The 16,092-nt window shown below is 33.8% G+C and overlaps 1 protein-coding gene across 6 annotated transcripts in view; it reads left to right on the top strand.

Annotated features, from left to right (window-relative positions):
* The window catches only part of si:ch73-280o22.2, a 288,368-nt gene that overhangs the window by 80,891 nt on the left and 191,385 nt on the right, over window positions 1-16,092 (top strand). For 3 of the 6 annotated variants that reach the window (XR_012406339.1, XR_012406340.1, XR_012406338.1), the window contains exons 10-14: window positions 5,101-5,291; window positions 9,199-9,381; window positions 9,493-9,624; window positions 14,173-14,239; window positions 15,532-15,671. Coding sequence is in view for 3 of the 6 variants with exons in the window: in XM_017356332.4 (XP_017211821.2) it covers window positions 5,101-5,291; window positions 9,199-9,381; window positions 9,493-9,624; window positions 15,532-15,671 (646 nt within the window). In the remaining 3 variants the exon portion in view is untranslated. The remainder of the gene's footprint in view (window positions 1-5,100; window positions 5,292-9,198; window positions 9,382-9,492; window positions 9,625-14,172; window positions 14,240-15,531; window positions 15,672-16,092) is intronic. The other 3 variants (XM_017356332.4, XM_068221516.2, XM_001339137.10) reach the window with 1 other exon arrangement.

Here is a 16,092-nt window from a genome sequence, read left to right as displayed (position 1 = left end):
CACATGAAAAAATTGTGGCTAAGAAATAGTTATTTGTTGTGGTCAGAGATAAATTTGTTAAATCTTTAATATTGAGCCCTGAAAAGTTGTGAAATAAAAACTGATTGCATTGTGGCACAGCCCATTTACTCATGCACACTGAGCAAGCTAATACACAACGCACACAAGAAGTTAAATAAATGAGAAGGCATGTGGACATAATACAATATCTAAATCAAGTCATATAGCATGTCAATGTCAAATTTAAGCAAAATATATTTTCCCAACAAGAAAATTGTAGCTAGTGAAAATGCAGAGTGGCTAGTAATGTTGAAAATCTACTAGCCACAGTGGCTGATGATAAAAAAGTTAATGTCAAGCCCTGATAATTATTTAAAAAAAAAAAAATAATAATAATAATAATTATTATTATTATTATTATTATTATTTTCTTTTTTTAAGCTAAATAGTATTTTAAATTTATTGCTCAATTTTTTTTTTCTCAAACTGGCCTATCTTCTAGTCTTTTCAATGGCCAGTGCAATGCCCTGTGGCAGCATTCGTATCAACCATCTGTATGTTGCTTGAGCCTTCACCCTCCCTCCATATGATACCGGCGCACATAAGCGTTCTCACAGATGCGTATACACACATATCCGCCGGCTGCGGGTTGTGCGGCAGACTGGCCTGCTGTGTGCAGGTGTTCGGCTGGCTCTGTTGACCTGTATCCCCTTCCTCTCTCTTTCTGTCTTCCATTCACCCCTCCATTTCACTTCCTCCCAAGCAAACGCCAAAGGGCCCGAGCGCTTCCAGAGGCCCCGTCGCATACACTAAATCCCTGGGTCCGGACATGTGCTCGTGCCCCTGTGTGTCTCTTACTATGGTTGACTTAACGGAGGCTCACTGGTGGACCACGTCCCAGCTCTCATTAGGAGATGTAGTACATGCTTGTTAATAATCTCTCTTTGGTCACACTTTGAACTCCTAATGCTGCTTCCTCTTTGCCTGAAAGTAATTAGCCTCTTAGGAAACACAGGCTCTTCTCGTCCCTTTTTTATCATTTTCGCCTTTTTCGAATTGTGTTGGCCTTTCTTTCCTCTCTGTTAGTCTCAGTCATACATTTATAAGCATCTCTGCAATAGTTTGGTAGTTTCACTTCAATTAAATTCAATGCTTAATTTAAAATCTAAAACTTTATTATCCCTAAAGGTGTTCGAAAATTGTCTTTAGATAGAGGCTCACACACAACAATACGAATACAGTAAATTTAAATATTCAAGCAGAAAAACATTTAGAAATACACATTTCCTATAAACTGTCAAGATTCTTTGTTTACCTGTCATATGTTTCATGTGCTTTCTGTAATCTAATGTGATTCCTTTGTTCAGTTTTCCCGCCATTTCGTTCGTTTCAGTAATTCCACTATGCCTTGTTTCTAGTCTAAATTTTTAACAATTCTTATATCAAAAATATTGTCTTGTTTTGAGAAATATTATGCCAAAGTTTAGTGATTTTTTCCCCTCAAAACAAGCTAAATAATCTGCCAATGGAGTAAGCAAACTAATCTTGTTTTTCCTTTAGACATAAGATTATTTGTGTAACCCATTGGCAAATAGTTTAGCTTGTTCAAAAAGATTCAATAAGATTATATATATATATATATATATATATATATATATATATATATATATATATATATATATATATATATATATATATATATATTTATTTTATTATTATTTTTTTTTATTTATAATACACAAGGGCTACACAATAAATGAAGACTTCAGATGCAAAACCCTCTAAATCCATCTGACCTCTTTTCTTGTAAATATGCATTCTCTATCAGGCTCCTCTGATTAGTTTCTGAAGTTTCATTTTTTATGTAATTGATGAGATTATTAGCTGGTAAATAAAATAAGTTTTTTTTTTTTTTTTAAATGTCACTTTAGACAATTTTCTTTTTTTTTTTGCATCAAAATCAGCTTAATCCACTTTTTTTTTTTTTTTTTTTTTGCAAAACCTCTAAATCCACCTTTTAGAAAAAGACATTGTAATTAGTTAGAAATCACTAAAGATGCGATTACAAATTATTTTACCAAACATAAAACACATTTCACAAACCACCTAAAATCAAAAATACATAAATCAAGTTAGTGGCTGTTCATTCCGCTTTAATAAACCAGGGAAAAGCAGAAGGAAAATGAATGAAATCTGTCAAGTAAGTGCATTAATCAATAACAGACAATATTACAATTTGTTGTCATTTATCCCATATTCGGGATTTAGATTTGATGTAAGTAGAGCAATGTTGCAAACATTGTAAACTAAGCTTGGTAGATTCAAATAATGTAGTGTAAAACATTATGAAACATTATTATCTGTGCATTGTCCATTAATATAAAAAGCTTATTAGATGTAAAGGTATTATGAAGATATACAAATATTGTATAGTTTTAAATATTATATTTATCTTTTTAAAAATAGCTTAAATTAACAAACTGAACACAAGGTAGGCCTACTGGGCAAAAAGAGGATGTCTCTCTGATAATTTTAGAAGCTGTCATTCATTCTCACCATACTTAAGGTCTTCGTATCTTGTTTATCCTCATAGCATCCACGTGGGATAAAGGAATGGCATTTTTACTCTGTCTTTTGTGAAACACAGTTGCCGTTTAATGGATAGTGAATCAAACTCATTAGTAGCATTGCTGTGCAAAAAAAAAAAAAAAAAGTTATGAATGCATGCTATACTCCCGACTGTACAGTGTGTTTTTTTTTTTTCTTATCATGCAAAGAGGTTAGGGGATGTTTTCATTTGCCATTCACTGACAGTGGGATAGACTCATCCAGTTCATCAAACTCATAAATTGTTTGATAATAAAATGCTCTCCTCATAAAGCCGGTGTATCAGCACGCTACATTGAAAACATATGATTCGATTCGCACCTTCTGATTGGTTTTCGGGATATAGCTGCTTTTGCTGTCAAAGGCAAGTGGCGTTTAGAAGTCTTGGCCAACAAGCTGTTAATTCTAAATGAGCTGACCCTGGAGCTCAGATGATTTGAAGCAAATTTATTTGTTGAAAGTGTACCACGTGCCTAAAGCATTCACTTAATGTCATTAGCTCATTTTTGGCCGAAGTGGCGTTTTAGCGGCTTTTGCATCTGAACTCTTCATATCATTTCAGCACTGATATCACAATGTGATCATTCACATAGTCACATGGCGAGCATATGCATTCTTGAGTTTGTATTATAATTCATCATTTGAACGTGTTTTTAATACCTGTGATCACATAATGATTTTATTAGCATTCAGGTATAAGAAATTGTACCATTTGTGACCTTAACTACAATTACTTTTATTGAATCATTTTTATTTTCATCACTCAATTATTAAACCTGAATACTGTTAGACTCGGGAAATGATAAAACACTTAAATTGCATCCTTTTCTTGATTGTGATCAAAGATTGTTATGCATGAAAATACTTACAACACATGCAAAAACAGAAATGTACTGCAGATAGCACAAATCACAATGATTTGTCAAGGGACCACAAAAAATGTATAGATCGTTTATAAAATTTTATGGAGATGCAAATAGTAAACATTAATTGATGAATCCCTGATTAGACACATACATAAAAATACTCACAACACATGCAAATACAGAAATGTACTGCACATAGTACTGCAACAAAAAATGTGTCCACTAAAAAATAATAGATTGTTTATTAGATTTTATAGAGATGTACCCCTACTGCAGAATCATTACAATCGATCTAACATTATAAATGCTTTCCAAACAGAGATATTAAGTCATCTGGTGAATTTGTATGCATATTGCAAAATGTCAAAATATCATAATGTTAGATTTTTCCAATATCGTGCAGCCCTAATATATACTGTTCTTGCAATAAATTACATTTGAGTGGGAGTTTTATCTCATTCTGATGTCGGGACTTTTCTTTTGCTGATAATTTTATTTGGAGTAATTGGCATCAACAAGGATTAATCACTTGAAAAGTTTAAAAACCACTTTTTTAAAGTGAGGCAAAACAGCTATTACCACACACCATCACATAATTCAACAAATCTGAAATTTGTACTTTCTCATGTTTACGCTGTTTTCTTTCACCAAAAATGTTACCACTTCCTGGAGGATGATGTCATGGAACTGGTTTCTGTTAGTTACAGCGATATTGCAAAAGACTAACAGGATGGAGAGTAAAATCTAGAATGCATAAAAAAACAACAACTATAAAATCAGATTAGAACAATATTTTTAAATAATGTGTTTTCTTTGAACTGTTGTGATTAAAGGGGAAATACAGAAACATCTGGAGTATTTCTTAATAAATAGCCAAATTTTCTTGCTCTAATTTATACATGCAAAAAATCCAGCATCTGCAAGAGCACCAGAGTAATGAGATGATTTGAAATGGTTACCCAAATGGTATGGTAACACTTTATTTTAATGGTCGGTTTGAGTATTAGTAGACTGTCTGCTTAATATCTGTTGATACTGCTTCTTCAACAGACATTCAGCTGACTATAAGAAACTTTGCAAGTACATGTTAACTTACGCTAATCCCAACATACCAGTCTACTTATAATCTGATGAGACTTACTTGGCATGTAGATGCAATGTAACTTAAATTCAACGAACCATCAAAATAAAAGTGGAACCAATCTGATAATGTGCTAATTTATAAATGATAATAATACAAAAAAACACAGAAAATCATTTTAAATTAGTTATATTTTATCCAATATACAAAGTCCCATGTGATGAGACATAAAGTGAAGTAGGAGGTATGACCCGGTCATTTTTTGTGTCTGCCTTCTTGACTGAACGTCTGGGTAATGTTCAGAGGAGAAGTGATTGAATATCCAGATTAAAACTTCAAAGTATCCATAGTTTTTTCTCTTTCTTTCTTTCTCTGTGCGGTAATGAGGGTTCCAGGTGCAGCATGCAGGTGGCAGGACCATGAAGGTCTACAGGAAGATTGTCTGGAAAGACCTTCTCTCCTGTTTGGTATTTATTCGCCATGATATCATCATCTTCACCAGTCTCTCTTTGTGTCTTTTTTGTTTCCTCCACCTTTTTTTACCAGGGTGAAAGGTGTTCTTTCTCCATCCAGATGTGGCAGTATTTTCTCAGAGGCCTGCGCAGTGACCTCTGGGGCTCTGTTGGCCCCGTGCAGGCCCGGCAGACCTTGGCCCAGGTGTTGTGCGAGACCCTGGAGCTCTTAGTTCAGAGGTACTCAAGAGCACGACCCTCCTACAAAAGACTCTCCCAGATCAGGTAACGGGATAGTTTGAAAACACATTTGACGCACATAACATAGTTGCTTTATGTCTGTCTGTGTTGTAATGTAGACACGTATGTGCATCAAATATGTTGAGAAAAATATAACAATCATTCTGAAGCTTCTTTAAGGCTTGAATGTTTGACATCATATTTGATCAAGTCATCACCCTAAAAATATGATATTTTTAGTCGTTTTACAGCATATAAATCTATAGTTAGACTAACTCTATATCTAGACCACCCACAAAGGTTTCATTTTCACTATCACAAGCAGGAGAGAAGTCTTGCACTGAATATGCTGTTGTGAAAGATATACAGTCAGAATTATTAGTCCTCCTTCTTTTTTAATATTTCCCAAATGATGTTTAACAAAGCAAGGACATTTTCACAGTATGTCTGATAATATTGTTCCTTCTAGAGAAAGTCTTATTTGATTTATTTCAGCTAGAATAAAAGCAAATTAAAATTTTTTAAAAACTTTTTGAGGGCAAAAATGAAATGCATGCGGCCATTTTGACCGCTATGGTAGTTCGAGCTAGAAAAACACACAACTCTTTTGGGTTTTGTAATTTGAATTAAATAAATATGTTAGAAAGAAATATACACACATTTCGGAAATATCAGGGCATTATAGATATGTGTGTTTTGTTTCAACAAAGATATTAAATTGTAAAGAAATTTATTTTAAAAAAGGGTCAAAATTACTTGATTTGATGGATGCATTTGACCACGTAAATACATAAAAATACACACAATTTTAAATTCGCAAGCTGTTTGAGAGGCAGCTTTAGGTGCGCAGAGAGTTTTGTGTCTCCTTATACTTTAATGTTTAACCAAAATATGTGCAAATAGTAAACTTTATTAACAAGACTTGACCAAATAAAGTTGACCAACCTCCTGAATTATGAGAAAACACATGCTATTCTGCTCTGAAATTCAGGCCTTGCTAGCTTTACATACAACCTGTGGATGTTGTGTAACCAGGTAAAAAATGCAAGTTTTTTCCCATTTATTCAATATTTTTCTTCTGCTCATTCCATACCATGTACCCTTCACAAGTGCTATTCGATTGTTACATCATTGCATTGTGTTAATGCCGGAAACTGCCGCGCATGTTTAAAGTCCCCTGTCTGTGTCTTGTGGTGAGCGGTCACACTTAAGCACATTCTAACAGAGCGCAGTCATCCAAGCTGTCTGACTGAACAATCTTACCGTATTTCTGCACAAGCCCACCTTCTATCAGGAACCCCGGGCTTAGCAGACAGCGCTGAATGCTTTAGTGATTATACCGGTGTTCGGCCCCAGGGGTCAAAGCAGATCTCCAGATTTGTAGAACAGTCTCTCTTTGTTAGCACATGGCCCTGCCTCAGCGCCTGGCGGAGGGCCCGCTTCTTTCATGCTAGACCGGGCCCAACCGCCCGGGCCTTGTGCGTAGCATTAACACATACTTAAAGTGGTTAAAGATGCCACAAGAGCACACTTCCCCTCCACTCTAGGACTGATGAGAAAGAGCAGATCGCCCAGGGCCGAAGGGAAGGGCTTTTGTTTCAGCAGATGAGCTTTTGCTGCAAGGACACCCGGTGATGAGCTCTTCAGTGTCGGGTGAGCTCGGGGTCTGCCAAGCAGATGGGCTCTCCTGTTTTTTTTCGCTGTTATCTGCTGAAAGGGGAACTTTTTCGCTGTGCTGTAAAGCAGAACATGGTGGTAGGTGATGAAAAGTTGAGTTTGATAGGGAAACCAAATCGGAGAGATCGACCTCACTGTCTGCTCTGTCTTAGAGTGCACAATACACACATTCTGTGGTTTAAATTGAGAAGGACATGCACGTGTTTGAGCTTACTTTTCTGATTAATGTGTAATGGAAAAGAAGAGATGAATGAGACTGTTAAATGTTACGATATTTGTTAGTGGTTGGTTAAAGGATATTTAATTGTGCATGCTACATTTCTGTATTTTGAAATGTGCATTACTTTATAAAAGTTGGATCATTCATTCGTTCGTTCAATTATTTATTTATTTATTAAATAAGGTTGCCTAAGGTTGATCAAACCTGTCAGTAATTATATTTCAGGTATTATTTAAATTTTAAATACTTTTTTAATACCTTTTGTAAGCTTAAAACAGTACCTGAACAGCACATTAACAAAATAAAATGATTTATGTAAGATTATGTTGCACCGAAGACTGAAGTAATAATGCAGAAAATTTGCATTAAATTACAAAGAATGGTCTGCATTTGTAAAAATAGATGTTTTAAATTGTAAAAACTTTGCTGAGCATAATATTGTTCATAATAAATGATTGCATTTTCCACAAAATAGCATTGAGTTTGAAAATGATTTGTCAAATTATACAGTATAATGTAGTTATTTCATTAGATGAATCTTAAACCCTTTGATATTGTTGCTCTAAAATAAGATGACAAACCCAAATATGGACAAACACAACTGTTGGGAAAAAAATATTATAACATAACATAGCATAGCACAACATATAACTTAACATAATATATAAGATAGCATAGCATAATATAAAATATAGTAACATAACATATAACAGCATAGCATAACATAGAATAGCATAACATAACACAACATGTAATATAACGTAACGTAACATAACATATGGCATAGCATAACATAACATAACACAACATACAACATAACGTGACATAAAATATAACATAGCATAACATAACACAACGTATAGCATAACGTAACATAACATATAGCATAGCATAACATAACACAACATAAAACATAACGTAACATAAAATATAACGTAGAATGACTTACCATAACACAACGTATAGCATAACGTAACATACCATATAGCATAGCATAACAAAACAACATATAACACGACGTAACGTAACATATAACATAACATAGCATAACATAACACAACACAAAATATAACATAACGTAACATACCATATACTGTAACATAACATAGCATAACATAACAACACAACATATAACGTAACATAACACAAAATATAACATAATGTAACATTATATACAACGTAGCATAGCATACCATAACAACACAACATATAATGTAACATAACATAATATAACAACACAACATATAACATAACGTAACACAACATAATACATAACGTTACATAACATATAACGTTGCATAACGTAACATAACACAACATATAACATAACGTTGCATAACATATAACATTAAAAACAATATTTTGATTAATATGTTTTTTAAGAACAAAATTTTATCAAATTTTGACAGATTATTTCTTAAATCTTTTTTGCTTATCTAGAAAATGCTTGATATACATAACATAACATAACATAACATAAAGTTAAAACAAATTGAATCTCAGACCTAAAAGAAAGTGACTGTCATAAAGTTTTTGAATTTGGTTAGATAACTAAGTAAATAACAATATAAAAATAATAAGAATAATAAGTTGAATAATAAGCTGTAATGTTATATCAGTGTTATACATTCAGTAAGAAGAACACAGTGAGCCAGCATAGTAAATTTGGTTCATGAGTATTCAAATGTTTGGGTGTAAAGGGTCAAATATGGCCATAATGCAGTGCAGCTCTGTCAATTACTGTAGCACTTATTACACACACTCTAAAATAACAACAACAACAACAACAACAAAAGATTTTTTAAACCCAAGTTTGAATATAAAATAGAGGCAAAGCAAACAGTTTGGTTAAAGTTTGAGTTATAAATTTAATTAAACACAGGAGTTAAATTTTCAGAACTTTTCCCAAGTTTGTCTTCAAATAACATTCTTTGTGCACAAAATCATATCACTCTTTTTTTTTTTTTTTTTTTTGCTAGAAAACTTTGGTTAGGACAGAGTGTAACAGTGCTGCTGGGTTGTTCCTAATATGTGGTGTTTGATTGCCTCCTCCAGGGTTGATATCACAGCTCTTCTGCAGTGTGTGGAGCATCTGATGTGGAGTGTGTGTGACTCTGCGGAGGAGCTGCTGAGGCCTGATGGAGCTCCAGGATCTCGGATTTACTGCATACACAGCCTGTGTAACCAACTGCTGACCATACTGATCATCCTTACATCACCTCTAGCAGAGCTGCACAGGTGACACAACCGTCAAGAGGAACTTTTGGGTTATTGTGAACTAGAGGGATAGGATTAGCTCCTTGATAAGGCTGTGTTTTTCTCTTTATATATGTTTTTTGCTCTCTCCAGGGTTTTCCCTGCAGGCTGTGGTAGTAGAGGTGATGGAAGCAGATCTGTAAAGTTTTCAGAAGGAATGAGCAGCCAGGACACAAAGTGGCTAAGCGTAATAAACCCCACACTGTTCACACAGGAGCTGCTGAGGTACAGTTGATATTATTAACTCATTAATACTACCAGAACTTTTTGATCATTTCAATTACTCTTCCATGTGGATTGCTAAATATTAAAATATATAGAGATATAAATAAATGTTGAGATATATATATAAAAAAAAAAAAAATATATATATATATATATATATATATATATATATATATATATATATATATATATATATATATATATATATATATACATATATACTTTTATAATAAAATAAACATATTTATTGCTGTGTTTGATACAAAACCACAGTTTATTTACTTTACATAGTTTCACTTGTGCATATTTAGAAAAAAATAAATTTGATTAGAAGCAAAAGCATTTTTAAAATATATATTTTAATATATATATATACTGTATAAATAAATTACAGAACAAACATCCAGATTTTTTTTCTTCCTTTTGAAAGTAATTAAAAGCATGTATTATGCTTTTAAATAACATTTTTTATTGGCAAGTTTCATAGAACTTATGCTACTTTTTAGTTTTATTTTTTACTTATGATACATATTTGTGCTACATGCTGTTAAAATAGTAAAAAAAAAAAAAAAAAAAAAAAATATATATATATATATATATATATATATATATATATATATATATATATATATATATATATATATATATATATATATATATATATATATTTGTGTATCATGAGTAAAAAATAAAACTAAAAATATATATACTTAGAGTTAGGGCTTCTGTAGCAGGACAATGATCCAAAGCAAGTTCAATTCTGAATGGCTGCAGAAAAAAAAACTAAATTAAGACTTTGGAGTGGCCTAGTCAAAGTCCTGATCTAAATCCAATTGAGATGCTGTGACCTTAAAAAGGTGATTTATGCTCGAAAACCCTCTAGTGTGGCTGAATCACTGCAATTCTACAAAGAAGAGTGGGACAAAATTCATCCACAGCACTATGACAGACAGTTATCAAAAAAGTTTGATTGCAGTTGTTACTTCTAAGGTAATTAATTGCAGTTATTGGGTTCAGGGGACAAACACTTCATTCACTTCACTTCAACACTTTCACACGGGGCTATTTAGTTTAGTATTTTGTTATCCCTTAATAATAAAAACCTTCATTAACCTTTCATAATTGCGCTGGCAACATATGAAATGGCAATAATATAAACAATAAAACACACAGGGCTCTATTTATCGAGCTAAGCGCAAAGTCTAAAGAGTATGGTGCAAATGCATTAAATGCAATTCCAAATCAACTTTTGCTATTTTAAAGACGAAAAATATGCTCTGCGCCTCGGCGCATGGTCTAACAGGGTGTGCTTATTCTCTTAATGAGTTGTGGGTGTGTTTTGAGAATAACATACATTAAACCAATCACAGTCTTATCCATATTCCCTTTAAGAGTCACGCCGTGGCACATTTGCTATTTACATGGTGGACTTTGTTACAGGAAAAACTGAATGCCACACAATCAAGAAAATAGTTAAACTGAGCATCTGCAGTGTGAGGATAAAAACAAGCCTTCTCCATTTAAAATCTAATTTCCAGCAAACGAATGAATAGACAATAATAATGAAGTGTGGTCAAAAAACTGAGTTATATTCAAACACACGTCCTGTTCTTATGCCCCATATGGTGATGCATACTTCTCGAAAACCTGACAGGTGGACAAATCTAAACTTGTTTTTATTAAAACAAATATAAATATGCATATAATAAATTACACGGCTAGTAGTAATAACATTATAGAAATGCAAATTGTCATGAATAAACTGAAAAAAAAAACAACATAAAAGGACATGGAGGTAGTGGTTTTATATTTATGTAGAAAATAATAATGTTCGTAACATTTTAATCCTTTAATTGTTTTCATATGTAAAGATAGTTGTGAATTGCTGCACATCTTGTGTGTCCTAAGCAATGTGTAAGAATTTTGGACCTGCATAGGCTAATAACTAATATGCTCTGCACTGGACTTTAGACCAGCTTTCAGTTGGTCAATGGCGCAGTCTATTTCAGTTCCTCAAAAAAGCAATGTGCTAACAATGCACCTTAACGAACCTCCTTTCTAGACCAGAACACCGATGAGTCCACAAAGTGGCAAAAAGGGATTTACTATTTAAACAACATGGCACAAAACGTGAAAATTAGGGTTACGCTAGTCTGAAAATGGCAACAAATCGCACCAAACACGTCTTGTGCCTTATTTTGCTGGGTGTATGACAGGGCCCCATAGGTTCTTCTTATTAATATATTTTTAATGAGTAGCAATTGTATGTTTTTATTGCTATTATTTATTTTTTGTTTTTTTTCTGTTTTATTTGACAGTGCATAAATTAAATAATAACCTTTCAGATTACAAAATCATTCACACTCACACACATTTTCAAATTAATTGATGTGTTAATTGTATATTTTTGTTGATGTTTGTTTATTTAACCAAATAAAATAATATCTTCCAAAATTTAAATCAATTAAATTATTTACTTTTAAAGTGACATTCAACTCATGAAAAGTAGCAAATGTTTGGTAATTACATAAATAATGTTTAATTGATGCTACTTACGTTTTTGAGAATTTTTTTTTATTCATAACAATTTAATTTATTAAGCGACACAGTGACTCAGTGGTCGGCACTGTCACCTCACAACAAGAAGGTCACTGGTTTGAATCCAGGCTGGGCCAGTTGGCATTTCTTTGTGGCGTTTGCATGTTCTCCTCGTGTTGGCGTGGGTTTCTTCTGGGTGCTCCACAGTTATGGTATAGATTGAATAAACTAAATTGGCCATAGTGTATTTGTATCCATGTGAGAGTGTATGGGTATTTCCTAGTGCTGGGCTGCAGCTGGAAGGGTATCCTCTGTGTAAAACATATGCTGGATAAGTTGATGGTTCATTCTGCTGTGGCGACCCATGATGAACAAAGGAACTAAGCTGAAGAAAAATTAATGCATGAATGAATCTCATTCATTCATTTTCTTGTCGGCTTAGTCCCTTTATTAATCCGGGGTCGCCACAGCGGAATGGACCGCCAACTTATCCAGAAAGTTTTTTTTACGCAGCGGATGCCCTTCCAGCCACATGCCATATCTGGGAAACATCCACACACACATTCACACACACACTCATACACTACGGACAATTTAGTCTAACCAATTCACCTGTACCGCATGTCTTTGGACTGTGGGGGAAACCAGAGCACCCGGAGGAAACCCACGCAAAGACAGGGAGAACATGCAAACTCCACACAGAAACACCAACTGAGCCGAGGTTTGAACCAGCGACCTTCTACCTACTGCGCCACTGCCTCGCCTATGAATGAATCTAATTTATATAAATTCAAATGTTAATATTAATAATGCTGCTTATTTTTTTCTTTAAAATGATTTTTAAAGCCTCTAAATAGTTAAATTCTAATTGCATAATAGTAAAAAAGAAAATGGCACTTGTAACACATTACACCCAAGACTGCATGTGAGACACAATAAAACTTCAGTTTACTCTCTACCTTTATTGCTGAGCTCATGGTTTCATTACACACACACACACACACACACACACACACACACACACACACACACACACACACACAAAGACATAACTCACATAATAAAGCGAGTTGCTGCTTCAGCTCACCCAAATGAGTCAAGCGTGGCCTTTCAGTTTTCCTTCATGCGTTAGATGCGCACAAACACTGTTAATACACTCCTGCATTCGCCAGACCCCCAGACTCACAGGCCTAATGCAGGCCAGATGCAGATGCCACAGTTAGTCATGCTGTTTATGCTGACATGCGCCGCGGGTCTTCAGCCCGGGTGTGAAAGTCTGAAACGGAGCCTGTAGGAGGACTGTGAAGCCACGCAGAATGTCAGGCACATCTCACATCACCCTCCTCAAGCCCCAAACTCAGCTCCAGACTCCCACTCCAGCGTGATTTCATCGCGTGTCCCGCTCGCACAAATCACCCATCGTCAGCCCTTCCGTGAAGTCCAAGGGATTTAAATTAGTGCCTTTTTATTGCCTGTTCCAATTTTTATTTATTTATTTAGCCTCGCTGCGTTCACGACTCCCTGAGGGTCTCGCGGTGAGGGCCCCACCAGAGCCGTGAGGCCATGCACCAAAACCAGACCCCATCTCCTCGCTCGAACACTCCAGAAAACTGACAGCTTGGATTATTAAATAAAAAAGCAATAAAGGAGACGAGATATAGCTATAAATCAGAGAGCGTTATGTACACTTTTGAGTTTCTGAGATGGAGATGAACAGCGAAACCTGAGCTTGTGGTGTAGTTTACAGATTTATCGTGACTGTTAAAGTGGGATATTGGGTGGATTACCAGTGCTTTGACATGACAAATCTGGTGTCTATCTAAAGTATAATGTTCACTTTTTATAGCAGAGCTTTAGTTGTCTTATATTTTGTGTCTGTTTGGGTTTTAAATAGTTGCTCTTCACAAAGGTCAGAAATAAATAATCGTAGTTAGTGATGTTTGCTATGGTTATCAGGGCTAATTTTACTACCATAGGTGTGATCGCAGACATTTTTATGTCTTTATTTAGGTCAGAGATGCCCAAAGTGGGGCCCGCGGGGCCAAAGTTGGAGTCACCAATATGGAGTCAACAGCATGTAAGCAGGAATCCATCTAGCCTTGTATAAACGGTTCAGGCTGGTTGTATAATGATTTGGGGCATATTTTCTTGGCACACTTTGGGCTCTTTAGTACAAATTGAGCTTTATTTGAATGCAGAATGCTACAGCATTCACAAAATCTCTGAGAAATATTAATATTAAGGATTAAGGCAGTACATTATGATCATTTGCTTATAGTTGTTAATGAGGCTTTGAAGAATAGAATTATTGCTCCATCTTCGCAACTATAGATAACACACATGTTGCACAAATTAGTTTTTTTGTTTGCAAGGGCTATTACTCTTTCTTCAGATGGTGTATGAGCACAATGAAGAGCACATGACACTTTGTTCTTTGTGACAAAGCTGTTGTTCTGCAGCGTTCATTTGAATGAAGATGAGATGTCCTTGATTCCTAACATTTTTCATCTCACCAATGCCTTTTACAGAGGAAATACATTGTAATACAATGCGCCTTCAGACTTAATCCAGCTCCAGTCACCTTGTTTATCTTTTGTGAGCACCCTTGAATAGATTGCTGGTAAAAAAAATGATGGTTAGTTGAACGGTTGGCATTTTAGATTATGCAGTGTTTATTCTTCAACAGAACCGAGCAGAATGAGAGGACCTCAGTACATATTTGCATATTTGCATACTATACATATTTGCTTTATTTGTACATTGTTTCGTTTAATGTAACATTGTATATATATATATATATATATATATATATATATATATATATATATATATATATATAAATATACAATGTGTGTGTGTGTGTGTGTGTGTGTGCGTGCGTGCGTGTGTGTGTGTGCATGTATGCGCCTGTGTGTATATGAAACCTATAACACAACAAATAATGCAATAAAATATTATGCAGCTCAAATGCAATTTAATTTTGCACTTACACGATTAAGTAGCATTTGAAAATATATTCCATTAAAAAATATTTTTAAATGATTATGTTTCACTATAATGTACTGTTTTTACATATATATTATTTATATATATATATATATATATATATATATATATATATATATATATATATATATATATATATATATATATATATATATATATATGTATATATAGACTAAATAAATACAAGACTAAATAAAAATAAATACAGCACAGAATATAGTTAATATGAAAACTTTATATAAATAATTCAAACCCAAAACATTTCATCAGCAGTTTGAGTTTGATCAATTAATCAACATATCATGTATTAATGAATTCCAAATACATGTACTCAACTGATCTATGATTTCTGTTTTTTTAAAGGGATTTTTCATCATCTGAAGGATCTTCTTTGTGTCTGTTGGAGTTACTGGTTTCTGGACCTGGCTTTAATCCAGCTCTACTCCTGCAGACCATCCTTCACAAAGACTGTTTACTGCTGCAGATCATCATCTCATACTCATGTAAGACTCTTGATAAGACTATATATTGAAATCCATAAACTGCTTGTTATTAGTGACACTAGAGGCCAATATGTGATATAATTTTTTGTGCTTGCGCTCATGTTTCATACAGAATATAATGTACTGTATAGATCTGGCTATATGAGGTTAGTTGGCAATGCTTAAAAAATAGTATGTATTGCATGTGTCAGTGGATGCATAATAAGCACATCACATAATTTAGATTATCCTTCACATAAAAACATCTATTTTTAAAAAGGTCTAAGTTAATGTTTACGGTTAATAACAAACTTTGTGAATTGGTCAAAATATAATTTTGATATTATTTCATTTCTTTTAAGTCATTATTACCATTTTTGCTACAAAATACCATTATTATTATTAACAATAATATTAATAATAATAATAATAATAATAATAA

Source organism: Danio rerio, chromosome 5 (assembly GCF_049306965.1).
Source record: "Danio rerio strain Tuebingen ecotype United States chromosome 5, GRCz12tu, whole genome shotgun sequence".
In the NCBI taxonomy this organism is placed as follows: Eukaryota; Metazoa; Chordata; class Actinopteri; order Cypriniformes; family Danionidae; genus Danio; species Danio rerio.
Note: the sequence above shows the minus strand (reverse complement) of the source record. Positions and strands in the feature narration are given on the sequence as shown.